The sequence below is a fragment of the Chaetodon auriga genome, chromosome 17, assembly GCF_051107435.1.
Source record: "Chaetodon auriga isolate fChaAug3 chromosome 17, fChaAug3.hap1, whole genome shotgun sequence".
NCBI classification, from domain to species: Eukaryota; Metazoa; Chordata; class Actinopteri; order Chaetodontiformes; family Chaetodontidae; genus Chaetodon; species Chaetodon auriga.
Window position 1 is genome coordinate 16,619,788 of NC_135090.1, and position 15,653 is coordinate 16,635,440.

Sequence of the window (15,653 nt, forward strand, 5' to 3'; positions counted from 1 at the left end):
GGCCTCCTCGGTTAATTGCATATGGAGTGGGATCACTTTACCTCCGTGCCCCGCACTTCAGCCTCCACACGGTTCTTGTCACTGGCAGCTTCACTGTAACAGGGGTCAATTTCCACCCTGCTCTCGCATCTGGCTCCACAATTTAATTGCTAATGCATCTCCTGTTTCCCTCGCTCCAGTGTCTGGGTTTTCCTCTCCACGCCCCCCCGTCGGCGTCCACCTCCCCCTTAAATCTTTGCCTTTCCTTTCACATTAAGCCTCCTCTCCTTCCTCTGTTGCCTCTTCAGCCTCGTGCAATGAATAAGATCAGTGTCGCCTAAGGTGCTTGAGCTAATAGTGGTGTGAAGCTGAATTGGTGACAGCGATGAAGGTCCCTCTGACAGGAGGACAAAAGCTGTGGGGTGTTTGATTCACTTGTGAACAGTGTAGACCGTTATTCAATTCCTGCTTAAGTATTAATAAAGGCTTTACACACCAGGGGGAGGTTGCAAGGTGCAAGTGTATGCTTGTGTATCTTCCATGTGTATGTCTGTGTGTGTGCGTGTGTGTGTGCAGGAGCTAATTTGCAGGCTGCTCATTTTTCCAATGATGATCATGTGAGGAGGGGGACAGTAAAGACTTTGGTAACTGATGACGGTCTTATGTAACTCGAGTAATCAGGAACCTCAGAGGGAACCAAGACGAAGATGCTATGAAAGCTCCTCAAAGGTTTGGACGGGCGGTGGAAAGACTGTGCAGAAACCAACACCTGGATCACTGGGGACAGCGCAGAAAGGTGAGATTAGATCGATGTAGATTAGATTAGATGTTTCTTCAGTTGGTTCTGTTTGAAATTGTGAGTTGCTGTCAGCTTTTAACTTGTACATCTTTAAATGTGGTGAAAGCTAAACTGTATGCATAAACGGCTGCATTCTTCTAAATGATAACCAGGCGGAAAAGCGATGGACACTGGTTAGTAAATATCATCTTGCGTTAATTTATCCAATGTAAAAAGAGTAGAACAGAAGAGATTCTCATAGGAAATGTGAAGAAAGTTATTAAGCATTTATTTGGATAACCTATTAATCAATTTTTCAAGCAAAAATATGAAACATTCCAGCTTCTAGAAAAGTGAACATTTGCTCTGTTCCTTGTTTTATGTTTTACCAGACAACATATCTTTGGTTTTACTTGATAGTTGAACAGCAAAGAAAGAGAGAGTGGGGGGCAGGACTGGCAGCAAAAACCCCCAAACAGAATCTAACTGCAGCTACATGACATGCATCTTAACCGCTAGACCACCAGGATGCTCAAGACCTGAAGTAATGTTATGTGTTGTCTCTGCATTCAGAAGCTTGCTGCAGCCTTTTTAAAGTTCGTCTATCTTTTTGATTTTTTTATTTCTGCCATCAAGTCATCACCTTCACCTCAGGAGCACATGTGCACACGCCTGTCCTGGTGGTGGTGGTGGTGGTAGTGAACTGACAAAGAGAAGAGAAGTTAAAGAGGGATCAGCAGCCATCATCGCCCACATGGACCAGGCCTCTCACCCCGCGCCACAGTTTGAGGTGCACGTGGACCTGGGCTTCGCTCTCTTCTTCCTCGTCCTCCTGTGTTTCTTCCTGCTGGTGACGGTGGTGCGCTGTGCCCAGACTGTGGTGGATCCTTACGGCTCCATCTCCACCTCCACTTACCAGGAGGAGCAGATCACCTGAGGCAGAGGACGGTGATATCTGTCAGTAATAGGACTCTGCAGGAAATTAAGATTCGCTCTCACTGCTTTATGTTTTAGACCGTGCGGTTTTGAATGGATATGAAGTCTGCATCACATTCACCGTCATGGAAGTCACAAGACATGTATCAGCTTCTGTTTTAACTGCTGACAACAAGATTTGAGAGTTCAGGTCAAAAATAGCATTGTCTTTATTACATTCAACATCTGCCAATCTTAGGAGCAATCATTAATTTTTATTTGTATTATATATTTCTTTGTTTTGTCCTGTTTGATAGAGCTATATGGTGCAAGGCAATAAGTCTACATTCCTACATGGTCACAGGACCATGCAGGGGCCCATTGTCTAATAACCTGTCCATGGTATGACCTGTTAATGCAACAGCTAGTATATATGGTTCCCTTAAGAGACTGAACCATCCTCTTCAGTACTACGCTGATCTGTGCAGCTGTGCAGCAAAGCTTTGTGCGTGAATAATCTTGTAGATCCTATTACTGAGAGGAAAGATCGGAACTGCACACACAGCACACAACTCCTGCTCTTGCATGACACACAGAAGATACAATTTGAATTGTTTAATAGAAATGATCATGGTTTTACTCACTATGAATACTTAAGAAATGATATAGCTTTTAATATTTTGTAAAATAAAAACTGTTTGCATGTGACTTGACCTCTGACTTTGTGAAGAACATTTTTGACTGTCCGCTTCATCAGAAAGTGGCGCTTACCTCCGTACCAGGTGGTGGCGGTAATGCGCCCTTTCGCCGACTGCCATAGACATCAAGAAGAAGTCGCTAAAGCAACAGCTGCATAGACACAGCTGAAGAAGCCACACCACGGTACTGGACGAACATGTGCCATGCTTATGTTGTTCAATACGGTTTCTTAACGGGCCAGAACTGCCTTTTGCACACAATCTTTACACACAGTCAAGACCATGATTTAACTGTGTGCTTGTTAAACCTGTTGTATTTTCAGAGCTAGCTAGCTAGCTAACCCTAGCCAGCAGTGTGGACAAGTGGTGCTACCCTAGCTGGTCACTTCCCGCCTTTCATTGTGCAGGTACAATGGTTGACTTTTGTGTTTCTTGAAGCGGATAATCAGGACACTTCAACAGGTAAGCTGTCAGTTCTAGTACAACAAGTATTAATACTAAGATTTCGGCTTTGGCTTTAACAGGACCAGGTTGACGTTAGCTGCTATCCCTCCTTAAATTACAACTGAACCAGCGCTGTTTCTGACTGTAAAGTAACCTTCATGTTAAGATGAGAAAACACACTAAAGCTCCTGTTGTCTTCTCACTGAATAGATGTTTTTTAAACTGTCTAAATTTGTTAGCATCCTCATTATGTCAATTACCTGCTGTAGCGACAGATTCCTCCAAAACCAGGTCATTTTATGACAGTTTCCAGCTTCCTTTTGTTATAATTAGGCTCCATTTCACCCTCTGTGAATTATTTCCTTTTTCTTTGTATTCATGTATTTTTTTCTGTACTCATGTAACCTGCAAATCATCTGACTATGTACAAATATGTGAATCTGACCGTGTACAAATACGTGAACCAGCAGATCGTACTCCTTAGTTTGAACACTGTGGTATTCTACTTGATAAGATGGAAACCAGATGTGCCCACAGAATCCTCTCTTATCTGTCAGGGTTGAGTCTGTCTCGTTAGATACACTCCTTGAAACCAACACACTCACACAGTTTTTGTATCATATTTCACTTAGTTCACGTAAACTTTGGTTGGCCTGTACACGTCAGAGATAACTGGCCAATGAGAGATCGCATGTAAGTCCAACCTCTGTGCGGGGGAAGGCCCAAGCCCAAGAAGACAAAGTGTGTGTACACCCCGAAGTCTGGGCTCGAAAGTTTGCGGCCCCACAGAAGAACAAATCGAGGTGCGAAAGGTTGGTCGAATCGGAAGCTGGTGTAGTGGTCGAAGCTCGAATTTCAGAATTTATGGTTCAAACCTCGCAAAACAATCCGAGAAATCTGACCGATTATCCCGGATTGAGTACTCGTTTGTCAGTCGGAGTTCGGAAACCGACAGAGCTGATGAAAATGGGGAATCCCAACGAGAGAAAGAAAGCGATGGCGGGTAGACACAACTATGTTGTGAATGGACCTGAGTGGGGAGAGTGTGGCATCACGGATGATAACGATGAAATGGACATTAGTCAAACTACTCAGAGAGGTGAGGAGAAAAGAGGAAACAAGTCTATCGAGACTAGGACGAAGAAAGTCAGGAGCAGTGGAGGTAATGAATCAGGAATAGAGGGAAGGAGTCAGGTAGGAAGTTAAAATCGTTTAGCGTTTTGGTGAAGAGAAGAGGATTTCTTATGAGTCCAGTGAAGCCTAAAAATTTGCTAAAAACCAGATTGGGGATATACATATGGCTAAAGTCCTTAAAGATGGTGACTGGTTGATTCCTGCAGGGATGAAGAGCGGGGTGGGGGGTGGGGTGGGGGGGCAGGATTAAAGAAAGTGGACGATTTAAAGTGTGAATCGTGTTGACAATGGAGGACAATGGGTTAAGGGGGTGATGTAGGGAATGCCAGTCGGAGTAATTTAAAAGGAGGAATTGTGAGAGGTGCTCGGCGGATCCAGGTAACCTGAGAAAAGGTGAGGAAAGAAAGTGAGGACGTCATGCTGGATTTGAGGAGGAATTCCTCCCAAGGAAAGTGACTCTAGGCCTCCTGAGTTACAATCTAAGGGAGTACATTTCAAGGCCAGTGAGATGCAACAACTGCCAAAGATTTGCTCATACTGCAAGAACATGTCAAGGTAGGAGAAGATGTGCCAGATGTGGAGAGGACCGTGAATGTGGGCAGTGTAATCATGAACAACTTAAGTGTTGGAGGCAACCACAGTGTGGCTTATGGACGTTGTATTGTGATGAAAAGGCAAGTGGAAGCACAGCAGGTTAAAACTCAGAACAAGTTGTCATGTGCAGAGGCTGCAAAGATGGTAAACGAGAGAAGAGGGGTAAATGGAAGAAGTAGAGCAGGAAATCAAGCAGGTACTTGAGGTACTTCAGCCTCCTTGAAGCTTTTTACTAAGTAGAGTTATACAGGTAAGGATGTCCAACAGGGTCAGAATGGGGAGCGAGCAGAGCTGCAATCAGACATATTCGCATAGCACTGATCAGGTCAGTGTTGGATTGTGGCTGGATTGCTTATGGGTCAAAAACATCACTTAAGAAGCTGGAACTGATTCAAGCCCAAGCTTTAAGGTGATGTTGTGGTGCTTTTAAAAACAACTCCTGTGTCTGCTCTGCTCGTTGAGGTGGGTGAAATGCTACTGCGTCTCAGACAAAAGCAGCTTGTGCTGAATTATTGGGTAAACCTACAAGGCCATGCTGAGAACCATCCTACAACAAAGGTCCTGATCCCATGTTGGGGGAGAGAGAAAGAGCCAAGCGAGAATGTTTTGCGTGGGTCAGTGGTGAAATGGCTGGAGACATGAAATTAATGCAGAACAGATTTACTCTGACAGTTTCATTGTCAGTAACACCACCCTGGCTGTTCCCCCCAGTGTCGGCTGATTTTTGTTTTATGGATAAGGTTTATGAGGGAAGAGGAGATATTGCTGCTTTAGTGCAACGAATAGAAGAACTCTGGATTACGAATTTCATTGTTTGTACAGACTCATCTTCTGCTTTAATGTCATTGAACTCATACTCATCACTAAGTAGACAGGACATTGGTAATGAAATATATGAAATGTTGTACTGATTTATATAACCTCTATGTGGGTACCAGCTCACAGAGGGGTAAAAAGGAACGAAATAACAGATTCACCAGCAAAACAGGCCCTTAATCAGGAGGAAAAAAGTGAAGCAAAAGCATTAATTAAAAAGCACATTATCAAAGAGCGGCGACACAGGAAGCACAGGGCGACACCTTCATTCATTACAGTGAGGACAGACAAAGGATGCACAAAAGAGGAGAATATTCTAACCAGGGTGAGAGTAGGACACACAGGGCTGAACAAAACTCTTCATCTAACGAATAAACACCCCACAGGACTGTGTCATTCTTCACTGTCAGAAATATTCAAGACGAGAAACTTTGGAGAGGGAAATCAGGAAGCTGGGAGTTGAACAGATCACCTTAAGAGACATTTTTACCACTGGAGTAGATCGTTTATTCAGTTATCTCACTGAAACAGGGCTGATCCAAAGAATTTAGTGTTTTTTTTTTCTTCGTCTGTTTTGGTTTGTTAGCTTTATGACAGAGGGTAGTTACTCAGGTCCACACTCCAACATAGTAGGTGGTGTTAATGCACCATAACGCTGGTTGCCACCCGCCATAAAACAGAACAGAGAAGAAGAAGAAGTAGTCTGGGCTCGTTCTGACTGAGATCCTGCGAGAGCTCTGTCGCTTCGAGCCCGGCGCTGCCTTACTTTACCTGTGACCTGAATAAATTCTACATCTGTGAACTGAACATTTCTCCAGTCATGTTCTTGGGCTTCCAACAAAAGAACCGGGCTGACACTTTTTTATTTTGTAAGAGACATAATCACCTGGAGGCTCCGGGGTGGAGCAGGTGGAAGTGTCTGGAAATATCAGCTAACACTCGGTTGTGTTTTCTAGATATCAGGAGAGCAACAGGACTCACAGCAAGTAAAACCAAACCGGATCATCACACGTCGGATTCAAAGATACAAACTGTAGATGGAGACGACAACGTTTGAGGTCCAGGAGTCTGGAGAGAGACGAGAAAACAAGAGGAAGGCAGAATCTGATGGAGAAAGAGAGGATGATGGTAAGCAGCCATGTAATTTTAATTTTAAGTTCAACATTAATGTCCAAAAAGGAAGTTCTTGGCAAGCTAGCTTGATTAATCAATTCTCTAAAATGAATAAAATCCAGGGATCAGCTTTTTCCTCTGGTGTCCAGTTTAACGCTCAGTTCAGCTTCCAGCCCGTCCTTAACACTCGGTTTACTTCACTGTTTTCTTTTAACTTTCTTTCTCACTTCTCACTTCATTTCAGCCCTCTTTCAAGCCTCCTTTGTGTGATTTCCCTCCTCTCCTGAGTTCTCGGGTGTGACTGATTTATCATCTCCCTCCCCCTTCCTTTTCAGCTCCGGTGGAAAAGGCTGTTTTGTCATTTCCTTTTCCCCTCAAATCAAATGTTTTCAATAAATCTGTGAGCCAGGCTTCAAAACTTGGAGATCTATCTTTGTTCCAGACTTTAAGAATGACTTTCTTAGCAGTAACCATCCCATACTGTGCTGACAGAATGTGAATAATGGAGTCGATGTGTAACCTTATGTTGAATCAGCTGGTGTCTTGAGTTAATTGAACATGTGTGTATGTTAGAAAGACATTTACACCATGCATCCTCTGAGACGGTGGTACCTATTTGCAGATTAATTTTTGAATAGAACACAAACTGCTGCTGGATTTTTTTGTTTGTTGCAGGCCACAGTTTCAACGATGCTTTCATTTACTTCTTTGCAGAACATTTTTCGGATTCCCAGTGTGAGTCTGTTCCCTCCACAAATGAAACTCCCAGCAAGAAGACTCCATTGGAGGATGGTTCTGACTCTCTCAGAGTAACAAAAAAGGCGGTGGTGGTCTTGACCAGACTCCCTGAATACACCATTAAAGCTGCGCGACCGCCGATGCCTCAGCAGTTCTACAGCGAAGACGAGTCCCTCGGCAGCTCTGACTCTGATATGCAGTGGGAACCAGATACTGATTCGAGTGATTCGGACTTCTCAGTCTCAAAAAATAAACAGAAAAGTGTAAAACCCACTAAGAGTGACACAACAAGAAGACCCTCAAAACCGTCACCACAAATTCATAAAAACAACAACGGTAATGCCACAAACAAAAACCTTGACGTTCACTCCACTACCACTAAAATACTACATTAGTCGCCACTCACATAATGACAGATTTTAAATATGTCTTACATTTTTTGGTTGACTTTGGGAATATTAGGACCCAGTTCATGAATTTATTTTCCAATCCCTCAAACTCATCGGTTTTAATATAAGCATTTTGTGTCTTTCCACAGTGTCACAACCAGCTCCTGTGATAATATCCTCAGCTTTTTCTTGTTGCTCTAATGAAATCACAAAGATCCGTCCTAATTTGCCAGAGGAAGAGGTCAAAGTGGACATGATGGTCCTGGCGAGGAAGAGGCCAATGAGATGGCAAAGGGGAAAAATAGTGGAAATAATAACAAGAGGTAATAAATTTACTCCTTTTTTTTGTTTGTTTGTTTGGGAAAGCTGTCCAGCAGTCGGTGGTGGGAGCTAGTTTGACTTTAGCTCATCCTTCTTCTCCTGAACGTGTTCAAAGCGTGTAGACACAGTAGCTCTTGATGGCATATCTTGGTCGGGCTCCACATACTGAGCAGCTGGGAGACCAGGGTGCATCACATCATGTGTGTGAAAATGTTTAATTTGATCATCTGTTAATCATTTAAGTAGTTCATCAAAGCAGAAATGACAAACATTGCTGGTTTCAGTTCCTAAATGTGAGGATTTGCTGCTTTTCTCTGCAGAAGATGGAAAGTTGAAGTATAAAGTTAGTTTTGAAGAAAAGGGGAAGAGCCTTGTGTCCGGTCACCACATCGCCTTTGACACCACACCCACTCCGAAGCAGCTGTATGTCGGTGCTCGTGTGGTGGTCGGGTGTGAAGAGGACAAGCGTCTGTTCAAGCCTGGTATTTTGGCAGAGCTGCCCACCAGAAGGAACCGCTTAAGGTGTGTGTTTCTCACCACATAAAACCACTAACATTACTGATACATACAGGATATACTGTTTTCTTTAATCCTTTCACACAGTGGTGTAAATAACATAACAGCTAACAGTAACATCCGGTATCTGTTTTAGATTTACTGCATGAATGTACAGAGGGTAGGTATGTGTTACATAACCAAATGATATACACAGTAGGTGGGACTTGGAAAAATGATAGGCAAGAATATAAAACTACAGAATAGATATTTGAGCAAAATGCATGAAAGGATGTGTAATCTTCTTTATGCAATTTCCTATAGAAAATCGCAATGTTTTAGTAAAAATTTTTTGTTTAATTTTCCAGGTTCTTGGTCTTTCTGGATGATCACCTTCCGGTTTATGTTGGTTTACCTTTACTTCACCTGGTGTGCAGACCGTGTAAGTTTGCCTATTTTCACACTTGTTTTTTCTTTACATCCAAAGCCAAGTGTCCTGTGAATTGTCAAAAATGTTCAAATCATGTTAAGGATCTGTCGTTTCCTCTACCTCAGAGAGGACCAGGCCTTTATTTGAAACAGGTTTATATTAGAGGCAAAAAGAGAAACTGCTTTTGACTGATTGAGAGACTCTTTCTTTGTTGTTTTTCTTGACAGTGGAAGATGTTGTAGACGACATTCCAGACAGCCGTCACAAATCTTTCATGAGTCGATACCTGAAGGACTGGCCGTACCCACATTTAACCCAGTACAAGGCTGGACAGAGCCTCAATATAGAATTAAATGGAGTCCAGCAGAGGTGTGAGGTGCAGGTGGTGGACAGCAGCTTGATGCAGGTCGTTTTTCAGGTCAGTATCTTTTAACACTGCTGTTGTTTAAACTGTTTTTTCCTGTTTTTTTTTTTTTTTTTCACTCAGATTTCTGTGGTATAATGTACTTTTTTGGTCACTCTCAGGTAGATCAACACATGGAGTGGATCCATCGAGGCTCCATACGACTTGAACACATGGCGAGATTTTTGGAATTGAAAAGACTGGCAGAGCATAAGGATGGCTGACTAAAAGCCCACAGACTTTCCATTTACATATCTGTAGAGATATGTAGCACAGTGATCTGTGCAGCCATAGAGCAAAGCTTTGGGGATGAGAAATCTCATAGCTCCTATTCCTGAGGGGAAACATTGGGACTGCAGACACTCTTGCTCATGCATGACACAAGATAGAACAGAAAAGATCAAGTCATAGTCTTGCTCACAATTGATAAACAAATTATTTTGCTTTTATTATTTTGTATAATAAACTATTTATATCTGATGTAACCTTTGTGACATATTTTTGAGTGTCCAGTAATCAGAAAGTGACGCGTTTGCTAGTCAGCAGTTCACGCTCCGGACCAGGTGGTGGCGGTAGTGCGCCGTGTCGTTATTCGCCGATCGACACAAACGAAGAAGAAGCAAAAAAAACGTCAGAGACGATCACGTGACACAACAACAACAAGTATAAGATGGACGAGGTAGTGTGTGTGGCAGTTTTCTTTAATACACTTCCTGACCGGAATAAAATTGGAAGACGTTTTGCATAATTTGTACACAGCTGTGTCACAAAGCCAAGACGACGATTTCACTGTGAGCTTCTCAAACCTGTTGTGTTTTCAGTGCTGGGTTACGTAGCCCGTAGCATGAGATAGAGGTGCCAATCTGACAGCTAATGTCAGCTGCGACACAAAATAATTATTCTTTGTCATTTTGAAGCGGATAATCAAGACATAACGACAGGTAAGATATCAGTTTTGGTACAAGTATTAACGGTAACTACGCTTTCAGCTTTCGCTATGATACGAGTAGTGCTAGCTGAGTTTTAACTTAATTTAGCGGAAGTCGTCCTGAGTTTGTCACTCTCATGCCACCTTATTAAAAATTCACTTGTAGCTACTAATATAACAGATAATGCAATGTTTTAATTTAATTTAATGGCGTGAAAGTGACGTCTAGCTACTCGGGAAAAACACGATGTCGTTATAGCTAATTTTTCCTTTAGCTAGTTTGTGTCAAGCAACGTTAATGAAGAAGTCAGAACACGCCAAAGCTCCTGTGGTCCTCTCATCCAAAACAAAATTGGTCGAAATCTTCATCATGACCATTAGCAAGCTGCGTGATGCTGCACCTGGATCCGTAACTGCGGCTAACACACGTGAGACAGGAGCGTTTACTACGAAGCAGGGTCCACATAGCCAGGCTTTCTTTACGTGAGCTGCCTCTATAAAACCGAAAAGCCCAGTCAGAGACAACGAGCGTCACTGCGGTGGTTCTCAGTTTTCCTTTTAAATCCAACTTTTCTCCATCAGCTCTGCGCGTTTCCATGAAAAAGAGGCTTTTGGTGCGTCATTTGACTCTTCTTCCGCACAGTGGACCCATCATGTGCCGCCTACTTCATGCAAGAGACGCAGCTTGTTATAAGGGAGAGCTATGAAGAAATATTAAAAATACATATTATAACAAGAAGCAGCACTGTTGCTGTAATTAAGGCAGGAGAGGAACGCTGCCAGAAAGCTGCTAAAAGTATAAATGTGCAAGTTTTATTTCTTTTATCGCATGTTTAAACATTATAGCCTTTATGTCTGACACTATGCGATGATGAAAGACAAGTGGAAACCATTCAGTTTATTGCCGTATCAAAGTGAAAAGGATTTTATCGATTGAATATCATCTGTTATAAATACTGCTAGTCTAATCCATTTTCTGTGTTTTAATAGCTGCAAACTTTGCATTTGTGACATTGAAAATTGGCTTTAGGCTCAACATAACTGGTTAATCTTGTTTCATAGCAAACCCCTCAGGACTCACAAAAAAAAAAAAAAAAGTCATGGTTCATCTGCTCGATTTCAAACCCTCATTTTAACTCAGGTGTGTGTTGCAGTGGTCATGGAGGTGGATGAGATGAAGACGAGAATGCTGCAGGTTCAGGAGTCTGTGGAGAGGGTAGAAAACAAGAGAAAGACAGAATCAGATGGAGAACGAGATGATGGTAAGCGCTTCGTTGTGCTGAATGAAAAATAAACACTGTAGTTAAAGTTCAGCCGTAATGTCCAAAAGAAACATTTTGACAAACTGATTTATAAACAGCATTTACTGGATTAATCAATTCAAATGTGAAAATGTCATGGAAAAAAAACAAAGTTACAGATAAAATACGTAAGTCAGTTACTTTCATATATGATAACAAGCTCCAAATCCACATGTTTGAGTAGCTGTAATGAGCAGCTGTTTGACATAAAAATGCATTTTCAGCTAGAACACAATCATTTCAGTTGTAGTTTTTTGTCTTACAAAGTTTCAAATATGCTTTTTTTTTCTCTTTACAGAAACTTTGTCTGATTCCCCGTGTGAGTCTGTTCCTTCCACAAATGAAACTCCCAGCAAGAAGACACAAGTGGAGGATGGTTCTGACTTTCTCAGTGTAACAAAAAAGGCAGTGGTGGTCTTGACCAGACTCCCTGATTATAAGATCAGCGCTCTGCGGCCACCGACGCCTCAGCAGTTCTACAGCGAAGACGAATCCCTCAGCAGCTCTGACTCTGATATGCAGTGGGAACCAGAGGGTGAAAATTCTTCACTTGACTTCTATGATGGTGCTTATGTGTTTATTTCCCTCAGAATTTCCATTAACAAGTCATTCACATTTCACAGTCCCTCAAACGTATTAGTTTCAATGCACATTTGATGTCTTTCCACAGTGTCTGAACCAGCTCCTGTAATAATATCATCAGCTTTTTCCTATTGCTCTGATGAAACCACAAAGATCCGTCCTAACTTGCCAGAGGAAGAGGTCAAAGTGGACATGATGGTCCTGGCGAAGAGGAGGCCCATGAGATGGCAACAGGGGAAAATAGTGGAGATAGTAACAAGAGGTAACAGAGGTACTCTTTAACAAACATCAGCAAACAAAAAACTTACAGAAGATCAAATTCCCGGTGCTCAGAATGCAGCTAACACCTGGAGTGTTTGTAAAATATTGTTAGATATACCACGAATGCAGATGTTGGAAAAAGCTTCACTCATTGACATTTTGCCATTTGCAGAGGATGGACGGTTGAAGTACAAAGTTAGTTTTGAAGACAAGGGGAAGAGCCTTGTGTCTGGCCACCACATCGCCTTCGACAGCACCCCAAAGCTGGAGCAGCTGTACGTCGGTGCTCGTGTGGTGGTCGGGTGTCAAGAGGACAAGCTCTGGTTCCAGCCTGGTGTTTTGGCAGAGCTGCCCACCAGAAGGAACCGCTTAAGGTGTGTGTTTCTCACCACCCTACGTCTTTGAAACAACAAAAAAATTGGCAAACCAGTCGCTCGCAGTTTCGTACAGAAAATCCAAACGCCCTGGCGAAGGTTTGATGTGATGTGGAACATGTCTAATTTTCCAGGTTCTTGGTCTTTCTGGATGATCACATTCCGGTTTATGTTGGTTTACCTTTACTTCACCTGGTGTGCAGACCGTGTAAGTTTGGCTGTTTTCACACCCCTTGCTGTGGATGTATATAGTATGCTGAATTAACCATGGGAGCTATTAAAGTAGAGCACTGTTAAATGTAACATTTTTCCCTGCTGGCCCACACAGTCAATAGATCAGAGTCTTACTGGTTTCACACAGACGATTTTACAGAAAGTGTCTTTCTGAAGATTTAATTTGTTTTCTTTGTTGTTTCTTTTTTCCTTTCACCACCATCCCCAGTGCATTCATTTTTTTTCAGCTGTGTGCAGCTCCTACATTTCTTTTGTGCAGTGCATTGTGGGAAAATAGTATCCATCATGTGAACACAATATATACTGAAAACCTGCTTAGAATTAGTATGTAGTATGGATTTGTGACGTGATTCAAAGTCACAGTGCTGCATATGTACCATTGTACTGCCAGATATTTCAGGAAGACTAACAGACTCTTTGTTTTTTTGGCAGTGGAAGACGTTTTAGACGACATTCCAGACAGCCGTCACAAATCTTTCATGAATCAATACCTGAAGGACTGGCCGTACCCACATTTAACCCAGTACAAGGCTGGACAGAGCCTCAATGTAGAATTAAATGGAGCCCAGCAGAGGTGTGAGGTGCAGTTGGTGGACAGCAGCTTGATGCAGGTCGTTTTTCAGGTCAGTATCATTTATCACTGCTGTTGTTTAAACTGTTTTTTCCTGTTTTTTTTTTTTTTTTTTTTTTTTTTTTAAGTCAGATTTCTGTGGTGTAATGTAATTTTTTGGTCACTCTCAGGAAAATCAGCATAAGGAGTGGATCCATCGAGGCTCCATACGACTTGAACACATGGCGAGATTTTTGGAGTTGAAAGGAGTTGAAGAGCAAAGTGATGACTCCAACTAAAAACCCACAGACATTAAGAAAATATACATTTCAGTAATATCCATCATTATCGCCCCAAAGTGAGTTAGCTTTGGATTGTTTTGGAAACAATATTTCAGCTATTTCAGGTCACAGTAAGACTTGCATTTATGAGATGAGTGCAAATGAAAAACTGGAGGCTGACATTTGTTACAATTTGATTTTCATAAATTATTATGTAACATAATAATTTATGCACAACTTTCAAAGTTGTGCATCATCATGCATAGCAAAAGCACTGAGTTCAATTGTAATATTTCATTTGTCCAGAAATGTGAATTGTGTTAGCTTTTGGCATGTTAGCATGTTCAAGTGGCTGCAAGTCTGCGCAACTGTGCATGCCGCATTTTTTCAGTTAGGTTCCTCTTTTATTTTTTGAAAAGCGCGACAGGCCGAGCCTGATTAATTGATTTGAATGAAGCATTTAATGCAGACTCTCTAAGAATGAAATCACCTAATTTCATCAAGCACAGAGAGGATAAACAATAACAGTTGGAGTATTCCAGTTTAACACTGGGCCTCCTGAATCACACACTCTTTGCAGAGTGCTGTACTACCTTAGAAATCCATATAAAGACTTTGCATGAGACTATAATGGATCTGTCGTCTCACCATTGCTAATATAGGATACTCTCAAAGCATTTTGGAGGGGGTGCTTTATTTATAGCATAGAAGGACAAACTGCAGAGTTTTGACCAATAGATGGGACAAAAATTGATGAAGAAAATGTTTGAAACCCTTCCAGAGAATCAGGAAGACCCTGCTGCAAGAATATGAATGTAACCAAATTTCCACCTCTGAGAAACTAAAACTTTCTTGAGAAACTTTCTTTATATGGAAACAGAATTGTTTGAGTGGGGGAGATGCACAGCAACGATAATAATTACAGCTGTAATAGTGATAATGTAAATATGAATAATAACAATAAATAACAATAATTCGCCCCACCTCTCCCTTAAGGTGGCTGTGAAAAATTTGAATGGCAGTCCCTAGAGCCAGTGTTTTGTTTGTCCTTTCTGGGCTACCGTAGAAATGTAGTGGTGCAACTTGCACTACGTTTACACGCAGCGGGCTATTTTCATCAACTATTGCTTAATGTCAGCATAGGAATATTTGATGTTGTGGAAGAGGTAAAAACATTCCTAATGTTAAAATGTGGAGATAGTAGTGAACAGTTGGAATTTATTTGATGCCATGCGCCGACCTTTCATTCAGCTCTTAGAGAAGATGACAGAGTAATGCTGTTTACAGATTTGTTACCACAATAGTGAAGGATCCTTTTGTTCCTTTGGGTGATGAGGTTGGGTGGTATAGTTGGTTGGGGGTTGGGTCAGGTTGTTTTTTTTCCCCCTTTTTCCATCTTTTCTTTTGCTGCATTATTTTCCATTAGTTTTGTATGGCCCCCAAATGTCTTTGTGTTGCATTTGTATGCTCATCATTAGCTTCTATATTCGTATATTCTCAAAGGATTTGTGCATACTGGACTCCACTTGCAATAAAAACAAGAACCAGTTGGCCTGACCATCCAAATACATTTTTCTGTTTTTATTAGTGCACCCATATTGATGGTTTATTACATTTTACACACATTAAACCTTGTGTTTTCTACTTAATTTTTATTCAGTTTTCATCAACAATGGGATAGTTAGTATTAACACAGTTAGCTTGTGCACATATATTTCAATAAACATAAATATCTACTCCAATATATGTGTAAACAAACCCATAAAAACAAGATAATATAAATCATAGCAATTATCCCCTCCATGGTACATTTTCAGCCTTGTCACAGGCTTAAAACCTGGGAACAAACTCTCCACTGAAACAAGTCATGATTCTTTCATCATGAGCTTCAGATG

General features: G+C 41.6%; 2 protein-coding genes across 10 annotated transcripts; both read left to right on the forward strand.

Annotated features, from left to right (window-relative positions):
- Nucleotides 1-2,490: 2,490 nt before the first annotated feature.
- setdb1a (SET domain bifurcated histone lysine methyltransferase 1a) lies at nucleotides 2,491-9,487 on the forward strand. Of its 3 annotated transcripts, XM_076754625.1 has the most exons (9): nucleotides 2,491-2,554; nucleotides 2,694-2,832; nucleotides 6,315-6,486; nucleotides 7,186-7,545; nucleotides 7,748-7,921; nucleotides 8,240-8,441; nucleotides 8,783-8,856; nucleotides 9,072-9,262; nucleotides 9,370-9,487. In XM_076754625.1, the coding sequence occupies exons 3-9, from the start codon at nucleotides 6,396-6,398 to the stop codon at nucleotides 9,469-9,471; spliced, it is 1,194 nt and encodes a 397-aa protein (XP_076610740.1). In that variant the 5' UTR covers nucleotides 2,491-2,554; nucleotides 2,694-2,832; nucleotides 6,315-6,395; the 3' UTR covers nucleotides 9,472-9,487. The 3 variants fall into 3 exon arrangements, with proteins under 3 accessions (XP_076610740.1, XP_076610742.1, XP_076610741.1); XM_076754627.1 differs by having other exon boundaries at nucleotides 2,515-2,832; nucleotides 9,374-9,487; XM_076754626.1 differs by lacking the exons at nucleotides 2,491-2,554; nucleotides 2,694-2,832 and adding an exon at nucleotides 2,891-3,617.
- Nucleotides 9,488-9,862: 375 nt separating this feature from the next.
- On the forward strand, nucleotides 9,863-15,322 carry LOC143335314 (histone-lysine N-methyltransferase SETDB1-B-like). 7 transcript variants are annotated; one of them, XM_076754631.1, is made up of 9 exons: nucleotides 9,863-10,038; nucleotides 10,165-10,188; nucleotides 11,317-11,437; nucleotides 11,775-12,041; nucleotides 12,147-12,329; nucleotides 12,492-12,693; nucleotides 12,828-12,901; nucleotides 13,360-13,550; nucleotides 13,669-15,322. In XM_076754631.1, the coding sequence occupies exons 3-9, from the start codon at nucleotides 11,335-11,337 to the stop codon at nucleotides 13,774-13,776; spliced, it is 1,128 nt and encodes a 375-aa protein (XP_076610746.1). In that variant the 5' UTR covers nucleotides 9,863-10,038; nucleotides 10,165-10,188; nucleotides 11,317-11,334; the 3' UTR covers nucleotides 13,777-15,322. The 7 variants fall into 7 exon arrangements, with proteins under 7 accessions (XP_076610746.1, XP_076610745.1, XP_076610744.1 ...); XM_076754630.1 differs by having other exon boundaries at nucleotides 11,330-11,437; XM_076754629.1 differs by having other exon boundaries at nucleotides 9,863-10,188.
- The last annotated feature ends 331 nt before the right edge of the window (nucleotides 15,323-15,653 follow it).